Raw genomic sequence first — 16407 nt, 5'->3', positions numbered from 1 at the left:
TGATTTACTCCAGTTTAAATCTTATCATTTATGAATCAGACTGGACTTTGTTATTAAATTACTACCACTACACTGTACTGTTCGGTTTTGGGTATTTAATTTGTTCTGAAAGGTCAGACCAGGGGTGACGATAACAAGAAAACGTAAATAAAAAAAAAATAAAAATAAAGAAATGGAAAAATCTGCAGTAATTGTACAAAAATAAAGTCAAAATATTAAAAAAGTGGACAAGTAACATCATAATACTATGAGAAAAAAAATAACATAATTTTTGTGGCAAAAAGCTAATATATTAGAGAAAAAAGATGCTAATTTTCAAAAAGTCGAAATATTATGAGAAACCAACGAAATAACAAATGACGTAACTTGATGTGGAAAAAGTTTTGTGATGCGAGTAAAGTCAACTTATGGGAATACAGTTGGAATTAAAAAAACAAAAAACAAAAAAAACAAACAAAAAAAAATATATAATGCCATTTTAATAATAATAATGCCATATATGTAATGCCATTTTTGTAGCATAGTGTTAAGCAAACAAAACAAAACGAAATTGTAATTTTTGTAAAAATTCAACTTAGGGGGAAAAAAGTTAAATTATTGAAATAAAGTCAAAATATTGCGGAATAAAATCAATATCACAAACGGAAAATTTACGAACATTATTTAAGAAATAAAGTCATAAAATTAATTAAGAAATATATGGAAAATAAAAAAAGAGGTCTGAGTGCTAACCACTCGACCACCGCACCGCGCTACTTAAATACTATACAGTAAACCTCGGATATATCGGATTCAATTGTTCCCACTGGTTTTGTCCGATATAAGCGAAATCCGTTATATGCGTATACCGGAAAATGTCCGTTTTACGCATATCTCGGATTTATATCCGGTATATGTGTAAATCGGATTTTATCCGTTATAAAAAGGCACTTCCTTGACTATGTTTCCAATGTACCTGGACGTGCAGGCAAACGCTGCAAACGCTGCAAATGACGTCGTATAGCGGCCTGTCACGATTCGGCGAATCGGAGCGCCACGATGCGGCCATCCGATATATGCGAGGAAAATTTAATGAAAATGTCCGAAATAGGCGAAATCCGTTATAAAAAATCCGATATATGCAATGAATTTTTATTAGAAATGCATTACAGAAAAATTGGTTCTTTTTTTATCTGTCCGTTGCGAGCGAATTTCCGATATATCCGAGTCCGATATATCCGAGGTTTACTGTATTAGTAAAACAAATGAGTCTGAATAATAATTACGGATGTGCCGATTGATTTGATTGATTGATTGATTGATTGATTGGTTTTGGGTCCACCTGTAAATCGCGTCCTGTGAAAATCTGACTCTCAAACGGTCACAACACGTGAAGTATCAAACATGTACTCATGTTGTGTAACGATTGCTTAACAAGAAAAACATACCAATTGTAATTATCCTTAAAACTGCTTTGGAAAAGTTGCTATTTTTGATATTTTGATATGACATCATGTTTTTTTTAGGTGAGTTTGATATAAAAAAATAAATTTTTCTTTCAGTTTGAGCTGGTTAAACAGTGTCCCTCTGTTTTTGTTTAGCTTTCATCTTCCGAGTGCTCGTATAGTGAAACATGGAGAAAGTGCTATCAGTGTGGCATGCTGGTGGTTTCTCAGCTGGGCTGCTGGCTGAGAGCAGGCCAGGCCAGGGTTACATTCAGCTGCTGGTTGTGTTGGATCAGGGATGCGTTCTGATAGTGGAGGACCAGCTCTCTGAGCGACGAGTACAGGTTATAGGGCTCAGCGAAACCGTAGCCTGTAGATGTCCTGTTGATCACACAGTGCTTCACGTGCCCGTCCGCACTGTGCAGGAGGACACTTGTCTTTATTTCCACGGTAAATACCGCTAACCGAAGAAGTATAATGTGAAGGTACTTACACGACCGAGCAGGCAAAGGATCCTCTCTGACTTTGGCTATCTCTGATAAGGAAAGTGCCGTCTCTCCTGCCCTTCAGGAGCTCCTCTGCCTCCTTCCGAGTCATACCTCCAACGTACCAGGTCCTCTCCTCGTGGTGGGTGCAATCTGCCAGGGTGTACGGGCTAACAAAAAAATGGAAGCTTCATGGTAACTATAAAACATAGGCTGAATTTGCAGGATTCATTCATTCATTCATTCATTCATTGGAGTCGCCGATTAACCTAGCATGTTTTTGGAATGTGGGAGGAAAAGAACATGCAAACTCCACACAGAGGTGGCCGAGGGTGGAATTGAACTCGGGTCTCCGAGCTGTGAGGCCTGCACGCTAACCACTCAAACACCGTGCAGCCCATCCCTAATATATTCAATATATTAGATAGTGTAGTCTCTGATCCGAGCTTAATTAAAATTAAATTAAAATTAAAATTAAAATTAAAATTAAAATTAAAATTAAAATTAAAATTAAAATTAAAATTAAAATGGACTGGTGTCCAGCCAATCACAGTGCTCATATAGACAAACAACCATTCACACTCACATTCATACCTATGGACAATTTGGAGTCGCCAATTAACCTAGCATATTTTTGGATTAAAATTAAAATTAAAATTAAAATTAAAATTAAAATTAAAATTAAAATTAAAATTAAAATTAAAATTCATTCATTTTCTACCGCTTTTCCTTAAAATTAAAATTAAAATTAAAATTAAAATTTTCTTTGGGTGAGAGGCGGGGTACACCCTGGACTGGTGGCCAGCCAATCACAGGGCACATATAGACAAACAACCATTCACACTCACATTCATACCTATGGACAATTTGGAGTCGCCAATTAACCTAGCATGTTTTTGGAATGTGGGAGGAAACCGGAGTACCCAGAGAAAACCCACTCTACACACAGATGGCCGAGGGTGGAATCGAACTTGAGTCTCCTGGCTGTGTGGCCTGAGCGCTAATGCTTGAATTTGCAGCAGTTGTTGTTAATTAAAAAATCATTAGGATAAAGAATAATACTCACTCCTCTTCATTCCGTACTCCAAGCCAGTCATTAATCTGACTCTGACTGGTTCCTTGCTGTGAGAGCCAACTGTAACAGAAACCTGAGTTAGTTTTCTAGAGTTAGTTTGCACATACTAAGTCGTACAGCATTTCCCAATCATGACTAGCCCAGCTGTACAAAGTGGTAGTATGAACCCACATCAAATACTGATCTCTGATCTTCCTGAGCTGGACCAGGTCTGGCTTCAGGTGGTTTATTTTCCTGTCCACCTCCATGTGGGCCAGGACTTTGCTCCTCAATTCGTCCTCCAGCATCATTTTGCTGTTGTGTATCTCCTCCACCCTCGACTGCAGATCATCAGAGTTATTCTGAATCCTAGAATCAAGCAGAATGGTTGTTTACATGTCATAAGTTGACACTTGAATCATATTTTCTACTACTACTTTAAGTTGGTCTGTGATAGAAAAATCCATAAAGACAAAAACACTGCTAGATCCGTACTTGTCAGTTTCCGTATTGTTGTCTAATTTCAGGAACATGTCAATGTATTCCTTGCTGTAGCGTTCTTGGGTTTCACACTCCTCCTCAAAAATCCGAATAATTTCACTGAAAGCCTCAATGGCCATCCGTTTAGTCTGCAATTCCTACATCGGAATGAAGAAAAATGATATTATACAGGATATTTTGTCATCGGAAAACATCTATTTTGACTACATCGGGAAGTAAACGTTTGGGCTAGCATGTACCTGTGATGTTTGGTTAAGCTCCTTGTTGAGACGGTCGTACTCTCTGCTCTTCTCTTCGTAATGGTCCTGAAATAACTTGAGCCGTTCGCCGACTGCGTCAATGTCAACCTCCATCACTTGCTGCGTAGACGACGGATGAACGCCGTTGATGAGTTGGAAATGTTGGAAATTGGAAATTGGAAATGTTTATACGCATTTTCTGATTTTCTGATTTCTGATATTCTTTCGAATTGAATTCCCGAAATTCCTACTTATTTGTTCTCAATTGGTCACAGCTGGACTGTTCAGGTTGTCTTCATCGATATTTAGTCTCTGATCCGAACTGGCTTCAGCGGTTCAATTAAAATTAAAATTAAAATTAAAATTAAAATTAAAATTAAAATTAAAATTAAAATGGACGGGTGTCCAGCCAATCACAGTGCACATATAGACAAACAACCATTCACACTCACATTCATACCTATGGACAATTTGGAGTCACCAATTAACCTAGCATGTTTTTGGATTAAAATTTAAATTAAAATTAAAATTAAAATTAAAATGGATGGGTGTCCAGCCAACTACAGTGCACATATAGACAAACAACCATTCACACTCCCATTTATACCTATGGACAATTAGGAGTCGCCAATTAACCTAGCATGTTTTTGAATTTAAATTTAAATTTAAATTTAAATTGACTGGTGTCCAGCCAATCACAGGGCACATATAGACAAACAACCATTCACACTCACATTCATACCTATGGACAATTTGGAGTCGCCAATTAACTAGCTAGGACAGTTCTAGTGTAGCCCAAACGTCTTCTAAGACAACCTGAACAGTCCAGTTGCGATTGATTCAAAGTCCCGAGAAAAGGGAAGTAGTATTTATTCAGTACACGCTTATGTACCGTTTGATCAGGTATTTCAACACAGCACAAAATTGTAGTAGTAGTGACCTGCTTGTATTTGACTGATATCGGCCGACTGATATTTAATGTATGCAGTATTCTTCTGAACTCACCTGCAGATATTTGGAGACAGGAAACAGCAACCTGGTATCCAGTTTAGAGTTGTACTGGGCCAGTGATCGGTCCTGGTAGTACTGAATAAGATCCACGACTGAAAGGAAAGTCAATGGCTCAGAGAAGCCGTACTTCCCTCCATAATGGAAGATCTTTATCAGTCTATTGGAGCCATCTTTCCTGTAAGAGTTACAGTAAGTAGATGTATATATCTGTAGAAGTATTAGAACACACAAAAAAATATGATAATATTTGGTATTTTACAGTAAATAACCTTTTCCTTGTAGAGGGATCACACTCTTGCCAGAGTCGCATACACACTGCACTAGCATGCTCTGCTAAACTAAGCTAACTCTCGCTAGCTTCCATTCACATTAACATTTTTGTTTCAGGTCGCAGTTTCAGCATTTTACTTTGGAAAGGTGTCCGTCTAGTAGTGTATTTGTGATAGCGGTCCGCTGGGGAATCCTTCCCAACAGAAACGTTCCATCATCTCTTTTTGATCGTATTTTTCTTTTTCACAGTATGTCAAAATTACGCCGCTTACAGTAGATTTTATTTTCATTGGCCAATTCCGCTGTTACGTCAACACGGAAATCTTAGGGCGCTAATTATGACTCAATCCCATTTTTTTTTTGGTACAGCCATAAAGCACGTTTTCCCCCAAATAATTTCTAGTCCAATATTTGCATCTTCCAGTTAAATACTAGAAGATCTTCAAATCCCCCCCGCAAGATAGTTTTAAGGGCATGTGTTGGTAGTTTCTAAAAAAAACGTAATTTTTTTTAAAAATTAAAAAAAATAAAAATGTAAAAGTTTAAAAATTTTTACATTTTTACATTTTTTTTAATTTTAAATTTTAAATTTTAAATTAAAAAAAAAAAAAAAAACTTAAACTATATTAGGAAAGCAGGAAGTGAACAAATATATATATTTGATATACTTAAGAGTAGTCAGTGTACATATTGTAAAGTATGTACACTTTGCATGTCTAAAAAGCTGGTAGTACAAGTGAGTACCAAGCATGGTAGCGGTACCATCATGGGCTGGGACTGCATGAGTGCTGTCAGTGGAGCTGGGGAGCTGTGGTTAATTGAGGGGAAATGTGAATTCCAACAAGTACTTCATAGGAGATCATGTGCGTGTTTCAACGTAATGAATTTAACTCATTGAGTTACTATTTATATGTCTTTTATGTGTTTTTTTTGCGCAAGGAGGTGATGATGCAACCCCTCACCAATGGATGAGGCTGGAGTGCAATTTTAATGCCATAAAAACGGCCGCTAGATCGGCATTGAAAACCATTCATCGCCATATGCCGTGCATGTGATTTTTTTTTTTTTCACAGGAATTGGTCAATATTGAAAATTTCCAATCGATGGGAGCATTCCTAGTTTATACTACATTGTACTATAGTTTATTGTTAGTACTAGTGAGCCTCATAAAACAACAACAAGAAGAAAATCATTTACCTTAGTGTTAAAGTGTATTCTCCTTTGACCTTGGTAGAAGCATCCCGGACTAAGAATGTACCATCGGGTGTGTTCCTCATCATCCTGTTCACTTCGTCTCTGGTCAAATACAACAATGAGTTTTCCATTAATTCAGTAACCAGAGGAAAACGATGAGTAAAAAAAAAAAAAGTTTGAAAACTGCATCCATGACTAAATGAAGAACACACTTTTATAAATGAGATCTACATTGCAGCATGTTACAATTGTCTCATTTGATCAATTCCGTTATCTGTAATTGTGGCGTTGAGAGGAGAAGAGAGCCTCTGCACCTTGAGATGTTGCCCCAGTACCACTCTGCATCAACCAGCTGTTTTTGCTCGTTGCAGGAATCACATGCTGCCATCGCCGTAGTGAAGATATCCTTGGGTTGGATCTCTGCCGCCACAGAAGTAAAGGTAAGACAATAGAATTCATTCATTCATTTTCTACCACTTTTCCTGACAAGGGTGCTGGGAGGGGGGGTGCTGGAGCCTATCCCAGCTGTCTTCGGGCGAGAAAGGCGGGGTACACCCTGGACTGGTGGCCAGCCAATCACAGGGCACATATAGACAAACAACCATTCACACTCACATTCATACCTATGGACAATTTGGAGTCGCTAATTAACCTAGCATGTTTTTGGAATGTGGGAGGAAACCGGGAGAACATGGAAACTCCACACAGAGATGGCCGAGGGTGGTATTGAACCCTGGTCTCCTAGCTGTTAGGTCTGCGCGCTAACCACTAGGCTACCGTGCAGCCCTGGTTCAGTATATTTTCCATCAAAATAGTAGTCATGCCAAAATGTTGTGTTGCTGCTGGATGTTCACAGTATCCGAGTGATACTGTTGTGGGGGTGCTGGAGCCTATCCCAGCTGTTTTCGTGTGAGACTGGTGGCCAGCCAATCACAGGGCACATATAGACAAACAACCATTCACACTCACATTCATACCTATGGACAATTTGGAGTCGCTAATTAACCTAGCATGTTTTTGGAATGTGGGAGGAAACCGGACTACCCGGAGAAAACCCATGCATAGAAGCGGCATAGAAAACAAGAAGAAAGTTGAAATAGTTAACAGAACTGGAAAATCAGCTTCAATTTTGCAAGAATAAAGTCAAAATATTGAGAAAAAATTGGCAATTTGACAAGAATAAACTTGTAATATTATGAAAAAAATAATGTCATTTTAGAAGCAATGACTGGAAATATTAAAGAATATTCTTCAAAGTTGTAAAATTATGAAATAGATTTGTAATTTTTTGAAAATTAGTTTGGGGAAAAAGTTCTAATATTATGTGAATAAAATCGTAATATTACCAAAAGAAAATTTTGAAGAAAGTTGAAATATTTGGAAAATGCCATGGAGCCTATCCCAGGGTACACCCTGGACTGGTGGCCAGCCAATCACAGGGCACATATAGACAAACAACCATTCACACTCACATTCATACCTATGGACAATTTGGAGTCGCTAATTAACCTAGCATGTTTTTGGAATGTGGGAGGAAACCGGGAGAACATGCAAACTCCACACAGAGACGCCCGAGGGTGGTATTGAACCCTATTCTCCTAGCTGTGAGGTCTGCGCGCTAACCACTAGACCACCGTGCTGCCCTGGTTCAGTATATTTTTCATCAAAATAGTAGTCATACCAAAATGTTGTGTTGCTGCTGGATGTTCACAGTATCCGAGTAATACTGTTTTCGGGTTGCTGGAGCCTATCCCAGCTGTCTTCAAGCGAGAGGCGGGGTACATCCCGGACTGGTGGCCAGCCAATCACAGGGCACATATAGACAAACAACCATTCACACTCACATTCATACCTATGGACAATTTGGAGTCGCTAATTAACCTAGCATGTTTTTGGAATGTGGGAGGAAACCGGGAGAACATGGAAACTCCACACAGAGACGGCCGAGGGTGGTATTGAACCCTGGACTTCTAGCTGTGAGGTCTGCGTGCTAACCACTCGACCACCGTGCTGCCGGGAAAAATAACCAAATATAACATAATAATCAAATCCCTCCTTTTTAACGCATACGGAGAATCTCTTAGATTAAACAAGTTGAAGAGAGTACCGTCTTCCTTGGGAACGTTTCCTAAGTCTTGAAACACATCGTTATCATCAGCAGCGGCGGCGGCGGTGATGGTGGAAAGGTCCTGCAGGAAAGGTGTCAAAGCGGTAGACCGAGCCTCGCTGTCATTTCGGCTCATCCTCGATTCCACGAACTCTGCAATATCAAACGAAGAACTGCCCGGTGTTAGCCATCATGTCCGTTTTCGTCGATCTGCACCCCGCCTGCCGTGTTACTGACAAGTACTGTTCAGAGTCTTATGGTTATGTCGCTGAGTACCGCACCATGTGGGTGGGAGACACTGCCCAGACTAGTCCGCTGACAGGTGACACTGTCTGACTGCCTTGAATACCAGAAATGGCACTCCTCAATGCTTTTGGCACACTGGGGCCACAGAATGTGTGTTGCTTCGAGTTCGAGTTCGACCTCGCCTTGCCTCGCCTTGCTTTGCCTCACAAACAACAGCTGTCTGCATAGAGATTCCATGTTGCGTTGAATCGCTGCTGTTTTATTGTGGCGTGGCTTCAGACGACTTAAGTATCTAATATGTACAGTAAACCTCGGATATATCGGACTCGGATATATCGGAAATTCGCTCACAACGGACAGATAAAAAAGAACAAATTTTTCTGTAATGCATTTCCAATAAAAATTCATTGCATATACAGTAAAGTCTCATTATATCGATATTCTCGGGAGTCGGAAAAAATACCGATATAACCGGACTATCCATATATCCGATCCTGCGCCGAACTGCATTAAAAGTGGGCAATAATGCAGCTTGCCTGCAACAGAAGAACCAACTGCTTTCGTGGTATAGATTCTATACAGGCATGTGTTTGGCCAGCTATGTGGGGCGGGTTGAGCATGACCTGTGAACCAGGAAGTGCGGGAATCGGTGTGTGTGCTGCGCTCTGGTGGTGGAAGTGTGAAAAATAAAGTTGACTGGAAGCAACGTGTTCTTTTTTGGTATTGAAATCCTTAAGCAAAGATTGATTTAAGCTGCTTTTGTATCGATATAAGCAGACCAAATTGGCTGGCGGGAGATGAAAAGGGCATCGTAGTAACCGGATTATCATAATAACCGGGTATCGTATTAACAGAACTAATTATATCATAAAAGACTAGAAATTTGCCGGGAAATGAAAATAGTATCGTAATAAGTAGTAAGTCGTTATAACCGATATCGATATAACGAGACTTTACTGTATCTGATTTTTTATAACGGATTTGGCCTATTTCGGACAAAATCTCCAGTCCCGTTCCAATTTCCCTCGCATATATCGGATGGCCGCATGGTGTCTTTCTCCTGGCTCCAGATTTAGGACAAATATAAAAGCGAGTGACGTCAATAATACTAGCACAGCAGTGAATGAGATCTTAACCTCACTATTGGAAATAACGTAGGCCTGCCTAACGTAGGGCGTAACAGGGCCTAGCTTAATTAACAATTTGTTATGCTCAGAGTCCAATAAAGTTCAATTCTCATTACCTTACGTCTCTTTTCATTGCCCAGTCCAGGTACATTGGAAACATAGTCAAGGAAGTGCCTTTTTATAACGGCTATAAATCCGATATATGCATAAAACGGACATTTTCCGGTATACGCATATAACGGATTTCGCTTATATCGGACAAAACCGGTGGGAACAATTGAATCCGATATATCCGAGGATTACTGTAAAACATTTGTATTGAGATAGAAATTTGTCTGTTTACGGACCATGACATGAAACTTTACACATTTTTTATACTTGATGTTGACATCCGAATAAATGTACAAAATTGTTGCTGCATGTGGAAAAAAAAATAATGTGTTAAAATTAGAAAGGTCCAAACTTATTAACCCGTGCCTTGCATACAGGAAATTTCACCTCGGTCATCAATCATGTCTGTAATAAATGTTGAATCTATTTGAACGCACTCACTGAACCTAAAAAAAACTATAATCCCGGTTGTTAAAATATCTGCATGGTCACATGATACCTATGGAATTAAACATTTTTGGTCATTTGTGCCTCTTGAATACCATATTTAGCTCTTGAAAAAAAAAATTGTATATACTTGGAGTATGTATGTACATGTACAGTAAAAAGCAATCTTCATTACATTCGCTAAATGTACTGCAAAAAAGGCCAGTAAGGATAATTCATAATGCCGCCTCTATACGCTCCTAAAAAGTGGACGCACAAGATGCATATCACATTGTTTTTAACAAGCAATGTATGTTACCTTTTATCATACAATATGTTTTTCTCTTAATATATATTTTTTTTACTTTTTTCCATTTGCAAAATATGAGCTAATAACTATAAAAGCAATCTTCACTGGCTAAATGTACTGCAAAAAAGGTCAGTAAGGATAATTCATAATGCCGCCTCCAGAGAACATACTAACTCCTTATTTCTAAAATGACAAATACTTCAACTTGCTGATATAGTTCATCTTCAAACAGCTGAAATAATGCATAAGGATAAAATGACTTAAATAAAAGTCTAAAAAAATAATACAAATAATTCCAAAATAAGAAAGACTTAAATAAAAGTCTAAAAAAATAATACAAATAATTCCAAAATAAGAAAGACTTAAATAAAAGTCTAAAAAAATAATAAAAATACTGAAAAGTTAAAATGACAAAAGTCTAAAAAATCTTTCAAAAAAATTCCAAATAAAATTAAAAATTTAGAAATAATTCAAAAATTAAAATGAATTAAGTCTTATAAGTCATAAAAAATATTCCGAAATAGAAATGAATGAAATAAAAGTCTACAACAATTATATCAATAATTAAAAAAAAATTAAAAAACAAAAATCACTTAAATGTCAAAAAATACAAATAATTCAAAAGCAAACATGACTTAAATAAAAGTCTAAAAAATAATACAAATAATTAAATAATAATTACAAAATTCCAAATAAAATTAAAAATTTAGAAATAATTCAAAAATTAAAATGACTTAAGTCTTATAAATCATAAAAAATATTCTGAAATAAAAATGAATGAAATAAAAGTCTACAACAATTATATCAATAATTCAAAAAGAAATTCAAAAACAAAAATCACTTAAATGTCAAAAAATACAAATAATTCAAAAGCAAACATGACTTAAATAAAAGTCTAAAAAAATAATACAAATAATTGTTAAATAAAATTCTAAAAAAAACAAACTAGGATAACTATTGGAAAATTTCTATCCTATAGTTTGAGACCATTTGTAAATTTGATTTAGCTTCAATAAAAACATAAAAAATAAAAATGAAGGAGTAAATACACATATAGATAAAATATTATTTATATATATATATATAAATATTATATATTTTGTAAATTTAAAACTGGATGTTAACGCTTTATTTATCCGAATGCTAAAATGCTACTTTATCCAAAAGTTTTTCCAGAGGAAAGTTTGCGATCCAGCATAACATAATGTTCTAATGGAATAAAAATTTATTTAGTAAGTGTATATTGCTGGTGTAATTCAGTTTTTCCAGGAAATAATCTTTAACTACAAGAAAAACAAAAAAAAATATCGCCTTGTTAACAGTATTGTGATATATCGTATTGTGAGCCTAGTATCGTGATATGTATCGTATCGCCAGATTCTTGCCAATACACACCACTAGAAGCTAATAATTCATATTTTCAGAAATGGATCAGCATAATGCGTCAGTGAATGCATCTGTATTTTACCTTGATCTGCTGGTGACTGATTAGAGCATGTAGCTGAAGATATGTCAGACTCTTGTTGTGATTGGCTGCACCACGATGACGTCACTGGAGGACATGCAAAAACGGGCTCAGGCTCATCCCCCATTTGGTTGCTTTTCTCGTCCATGAGACGCAGTGACGCTAACTGTGACGTCAGAAAATCCGCTTGCTGGAACTCGTCCTGTTTCCAAAGTCGGGAACCCGCATCAGCCATTTTCTTTACAAAGACAACTAGGATTTTACGGAAGGTGGTGTTGCCGGGTTCTCCCAGTCGGGTTCTGCCGATCACATGCTATCAGCTTCCAGTTATACTCATGGCCGACGATAGAGAGGGCGAAAGTGCAGATTTCATGGACATCGTTTGTTCAGGAGGAAGAGCTCGTTCTTCTGTCTGAATCCCCGGTTGAAGCGCATCCTCGAGCAGAGTGATGACATTGTCAGTAGGTCTTGTTCGTTCGAGTACTGTTGACGTTCACAGTCATTTTCTCGGTTTCATGCCTTGTTTGGGCAGCGCTCGGTTCATTTGTTCCTCTAGATCAGTTGCTGAGCCGCAAACCTGCACTGCACGATGCACTACCTGAAAAAAGGGGGGGGGGGACGGTCAGAAAATCGCTTATCGTGTAATCTGCAGTTTTATTTTTGGGAGAATATAAAGCCTTCCTGATGTAAGAAAAAATATTCATACACTTTTTTTGACACAATTTAGGTTTTGGGGCGACACGGTGGACGAGTGGTTAGTGCGCAGACCTCACAGCTAGGAGACCAGGGTTCAATTCCACCCTCGGCTATCTCTGTGTGGAGTTTGCATGCTCTCCCCGTAACATGCGTGGGTTTTCCAAAAACATGCTAGGTTAATTAGCGACTCCAAATTGTCCATAGGTATGAATGTGAGTGTGAATGGTTGTTTGTCTATATGTGCCCTGTGATTGGCTGGCCACCAGTCTTGCCCGAAAACAGCTGGGATAGGCTCCAGCACCCCCACAACGGTATCACTCGGATATTGTGAACATCCAGCAGCAACACAACATTTTGGCATGACTACTATTTTGATGAAAAATATACTGAACCAGGGCTGCACAGCGGATGGGTGTTTAGCACATAGGCCTCACACCTAGGAGACCCGAGTTCAATTCCACCCTCAGCCATCTCTGTGTGGAGTTTGCATGTTCTCCCCGTGCATGCGTGGGTTTTCTCCGGGTACTCCGGTTTCCTCCCACATTCCAAAAACATGCTAGGTTAATTAGCGACTCCAAATTGTCCATAGGTATGAATGTGAGTGTGAATGGTTGTTTGTCTATATGTGCCCTGTGATTGGCTGGCCACCAGTCCAGGGTGTACCCCGCCTCTCTTGCCCGAAGACAGCTGGAATAGGCTCCAGCACCCCCACGACCCTCGTGAGGAAAAGCGGTAGAAAATGAATTAACCTAGCATGTTTTTGGAATGTGGGAGGAAACCGGAGTACCTGGACACGGGGAGAACATGCAAACTCCACACAGGGATGGCCGAGGGTGGAATTGAACCCTGGTCTCCTAGCTGTGAGGTCTGCGTGCTAACCACTCGATACGATAATGAATGAGATATAATATGTCTTTTAATTCCTCAATGCCACAATACAGCCAGAATGTAGCGGGCCATTTCATAGAATAGCTTAATTTTTTTTGTCCCCGCAGAATTCCATAATCCGCAGAATCCAGGGGAATGCCTTCTAAATCTTTTTCCCAAGCTTCTGGAATTAGTCAGCAATTTGTGATGCTCTACCTTTTCTAAGTATGAAGGAGATGTGCGGTCAGGTCAGTTTACAGTTAACATCTATGCAAATCGACAATTCATATTTATGGGTTATGTTTGGAATATGAATAAAGTGGATGCCAGTTAAGCTCGCCCCAAGATGAAACACTAAATCAAGAGCCGACTTTGTTGATTCCGACCCAAAAAAAAGAAAACAAGGGTATAAACGCATAAACACCTTTAACCAGGTGACCGATACGGCTTTCCGATTGGTTTTTTCCCGTTCTACATTTATTGTTAAACTCGTATTTACTTACTTTACTGACGCTGTGTATCTAATACCGTACAGATTATTTGTGACGTAATCCATTTTCATAAAGAAGCATACGATCAAATCCAAATGTACCAACCGATGACAATACGTTTTTGGAAGGAAAGACCGACTTCAAACGATATGCGGACGACGCAGTTTCTTATTCTAAATTATTTGGGTCTCACGGCAACGTTTAGATTATGTTGTTTTTTACGATTAACTTTGCAAGTCAAAGATTAGATCCACGAATTGCTTGATTTTGATGATCTAATCCGAACCGAAAAATCCAACAAAATTCGGTCAATACGTTTTTGGAAGGAAAGACCGACTTCAAACGTTTAGAACGCAACGTTTAGATTATGTTGTTTTTTACGATTAACTTTGCAAGTCAAAGATAAGATCCACGAAATTGCTCGATTTTGATGATCTAATCCAAACCAATCGTTTGCTCGCTTGATGAATTGGTGAAATCGAGTAGAAGCTCTACGGAACGATAAATGCGGTCAAATGAAATTATGGAAAGTATTTCCCATCGTGAGTTACCATGAGGAACTCAAATCACCAAGGTAATATCCAACGGATAAAGTCGAATGACGATGGAACGATGGAACGGGACGGTTGACATTCGCCATATTTGCACGAAGCCATCATTGCGGTCAGGTCAGTTTACAGTTAACATCTATGCAAATCGACAATTCACATTTATGGGTTATGTTTGGAATATGAATAAAGTGGATGCTAGTTAAACTCGCCCCAAGATGAAACACTAAATCAAGAGCCGACTTTGTCGATTCCGACCCAAAAAAAAAAAACAAGGGTATAAACGCATAAACACCTTTAACCAGGTGACCGATACGGCTTTCCGATTGGTTTTTTACCGTTCTACATTTATTGTTAAACTCGTATTTACTTACTTTACTGACGCTGTGTATCTAATACCGTACAGATTATTTGTGACGTAATCCATTTTCATAAAGAAGCATACGATCGAATCCAAATGTACCAACCGATGACAATCGTTGGTCAATACCTTTTTCGAAGGAAAGACTGATTTGCGGACGACGCAGTTTCTTCTTCTAAATTATTTGGGTCTCACGGCAACGTTTAGGTTATGTTGTTTTTTTACGATTAACTTTGCAAGTCAAAGATTAGATCCACGAAATTGCTCGATTTTGATGATCTAATCCAAACCAATCGTTTGCTCGCTTGATGAATTGGTGAAATCGAGTAGAAGCTCTACGGAACGATAAATGCGGTCAAATGAAATTATGGAAAGTATTTCCCATCGTGAGTTACCATGAGGAACTCAAATCACCAAGGTAATATCCAACGGATAAAGTCGAATGACGATGGAACGATGGAACGGGACGGTTGACAGTCGCCATATTTGCACGAAGCCATCATTGCTAAACATGTGTAGAACTTTGCAATGGCAACTTTTTAATCCAAACTGCCAGAAAAATGAATCCGTGACCGGGAAAAACGCCTGCAGTACGGGACATCACGCACTTACCTGGTCTGAAACCGAAGACGCCGGCCATCGGAGGAACCCGATGTTTTAGTCGACATCCATGAAGCGGCGAAGAGACGTGGCTGTTGAACGCACACGTGGCTCAGATCAAACCAACCACCGGCTTTGGTCCTCACGCCATCTTATGTCTTTCCGCTCCTCCTATCCTGTACCGCCTCTTCTACTGTGTCCTCCATCTTTGAAAAATCCTCTCCACTTTGTGTTTGTATAAACCGTCCGACTGAAACTTCTTCCCTCGATGTCAGTCCTTCTGGGTATTTCTCCTCTTCTTTTCTTCGATCTCTATTAATGTCCTCCTTAAATTCAAGCATTTTCCAGGACTTTCCTGACTTCTGGTAATTATTTGACATACCTGTAAATAAGCAAAACAAAACTTTTCTGTGTTGGCACGTAAAATGCTGCAATTGTCCATGAGAATAAAAAAAAAACAACTCCACAAACGATGGTATTTTAAAGCTAAAAGAGCTCTTCTTAGTCCGCAACTCTTTTTCACAGTTGAGGAGCATAGTGTGCCAGCACAGTGGGGGTCAGAGACATGAGAATGAGTCGGTGATGGTGGGGGGGGGTGGGTGGGTGATGTGGTAGAAAAACCCTCCGAAATAAATAAATAAAAAGGACGGATGCTGCTGTTGCTATACAGAGCGAGGTGCTTAGCTGGGGCTCCTGAAATGCGATTGGCCGCCTTGTTGCCATGTGCCCGGGAATCAGCAGAGATGCCGCTAACAAATCAAGGAAATGTTCTAATATTAGACTGTATGTATCCAGGCAAGTGGGAGCCCCTGACCCCTCTCTACTCTGCCAGCGTTACGTTCCACTTCACAGATCAACATAATGAAAGAAGCGG

The 16407-nt window shown here is 38.8% G+C and overlaps 1 protein-coding gene across 1 annotated transcript; it reads right to left on the bottom strand.

Moving 5' to 3' along the window:
* Nucleotides 1-721: 721 nt before the first annotated feature.
* On the bottom strand, nt 722-16116 carry LOC131129103 (phosphatidylinositol 3-kinase regulatory subunit gamma-like). Its single transcript, XM_058072261.2, has 12 exons — nt 15546-16116; nt 11974-12568; nt 8286-8438; nt 6493-6598; nt 6182-6280; nt 4709-4889; nt 3704-3823; nt 3459-3601; nt 3156-3332; nt 2976-3044; nt 1918-2079; nt 722-1841 (listed from the first exon to the last, which is right to left on the bottom strand). The coding sequence occupies exons 2-12, from the start codon at nt 12203-12205 to the stop codon at nt 1652-1654; spliced, it is 1632 nt and encodes a 543-aa protein (XP_057928244.2). The 5' UTR covers nt 12206-12568; nt 15546-16116; the 3' UTR covers nt 722-1651.
* Between the last annotated feature and the right edge of the window lie 291 nt (nt 16117-16407).

This window comes from Doryrhamphus excisus, linkage group LG4, assembly GCF_037039965.1.
Source record: "Doryrhamphus excisus strain RoL-2023G ecotype Guam linkage group LG4, RoL_Dexc_Guam_v1.1, whole genome shotgun sequence".
Taxonomy (NCBI): Eukaryota; Metazoa; Chordata; class Actinopteri; order Syngnathiformes; family Syngnathidae; genus Doryrhamphus; species Doryrhamphus excisus.
Note: the sequence above shows the minus strand (reverse complement) of the source record. Positions and strands in the feature narration are given on the sequence as shown.

What these genes read in the sequence shown, in the direction of transcription:
- LOC131129103 (XM_058072261.2), bottom strand. Translation starts at nt 12,205, where the DNA reads ATGGCTGATGCGGGTTCCCGACTTTGGAAACAGGACGAGTTCCAGCAA. An exon ending in GAATACACTTTAACACTAAG is followed by an intron (nt 4,890 to 6,181) that starts GTAAATGATTTT and finishes TAACTCTTACAG; the next exon opens with GAAAGATGGCTCCAATAGAC. An exon ending in CTGTCTCCAAATATCTGCAG is followed by an intron (nt 3,824 to 4,708) that starts GTGAGTTCAGAA and finishes TCGTCTACGCAG; the next exon opens with CAAGTGATGGAGGTTGACAT.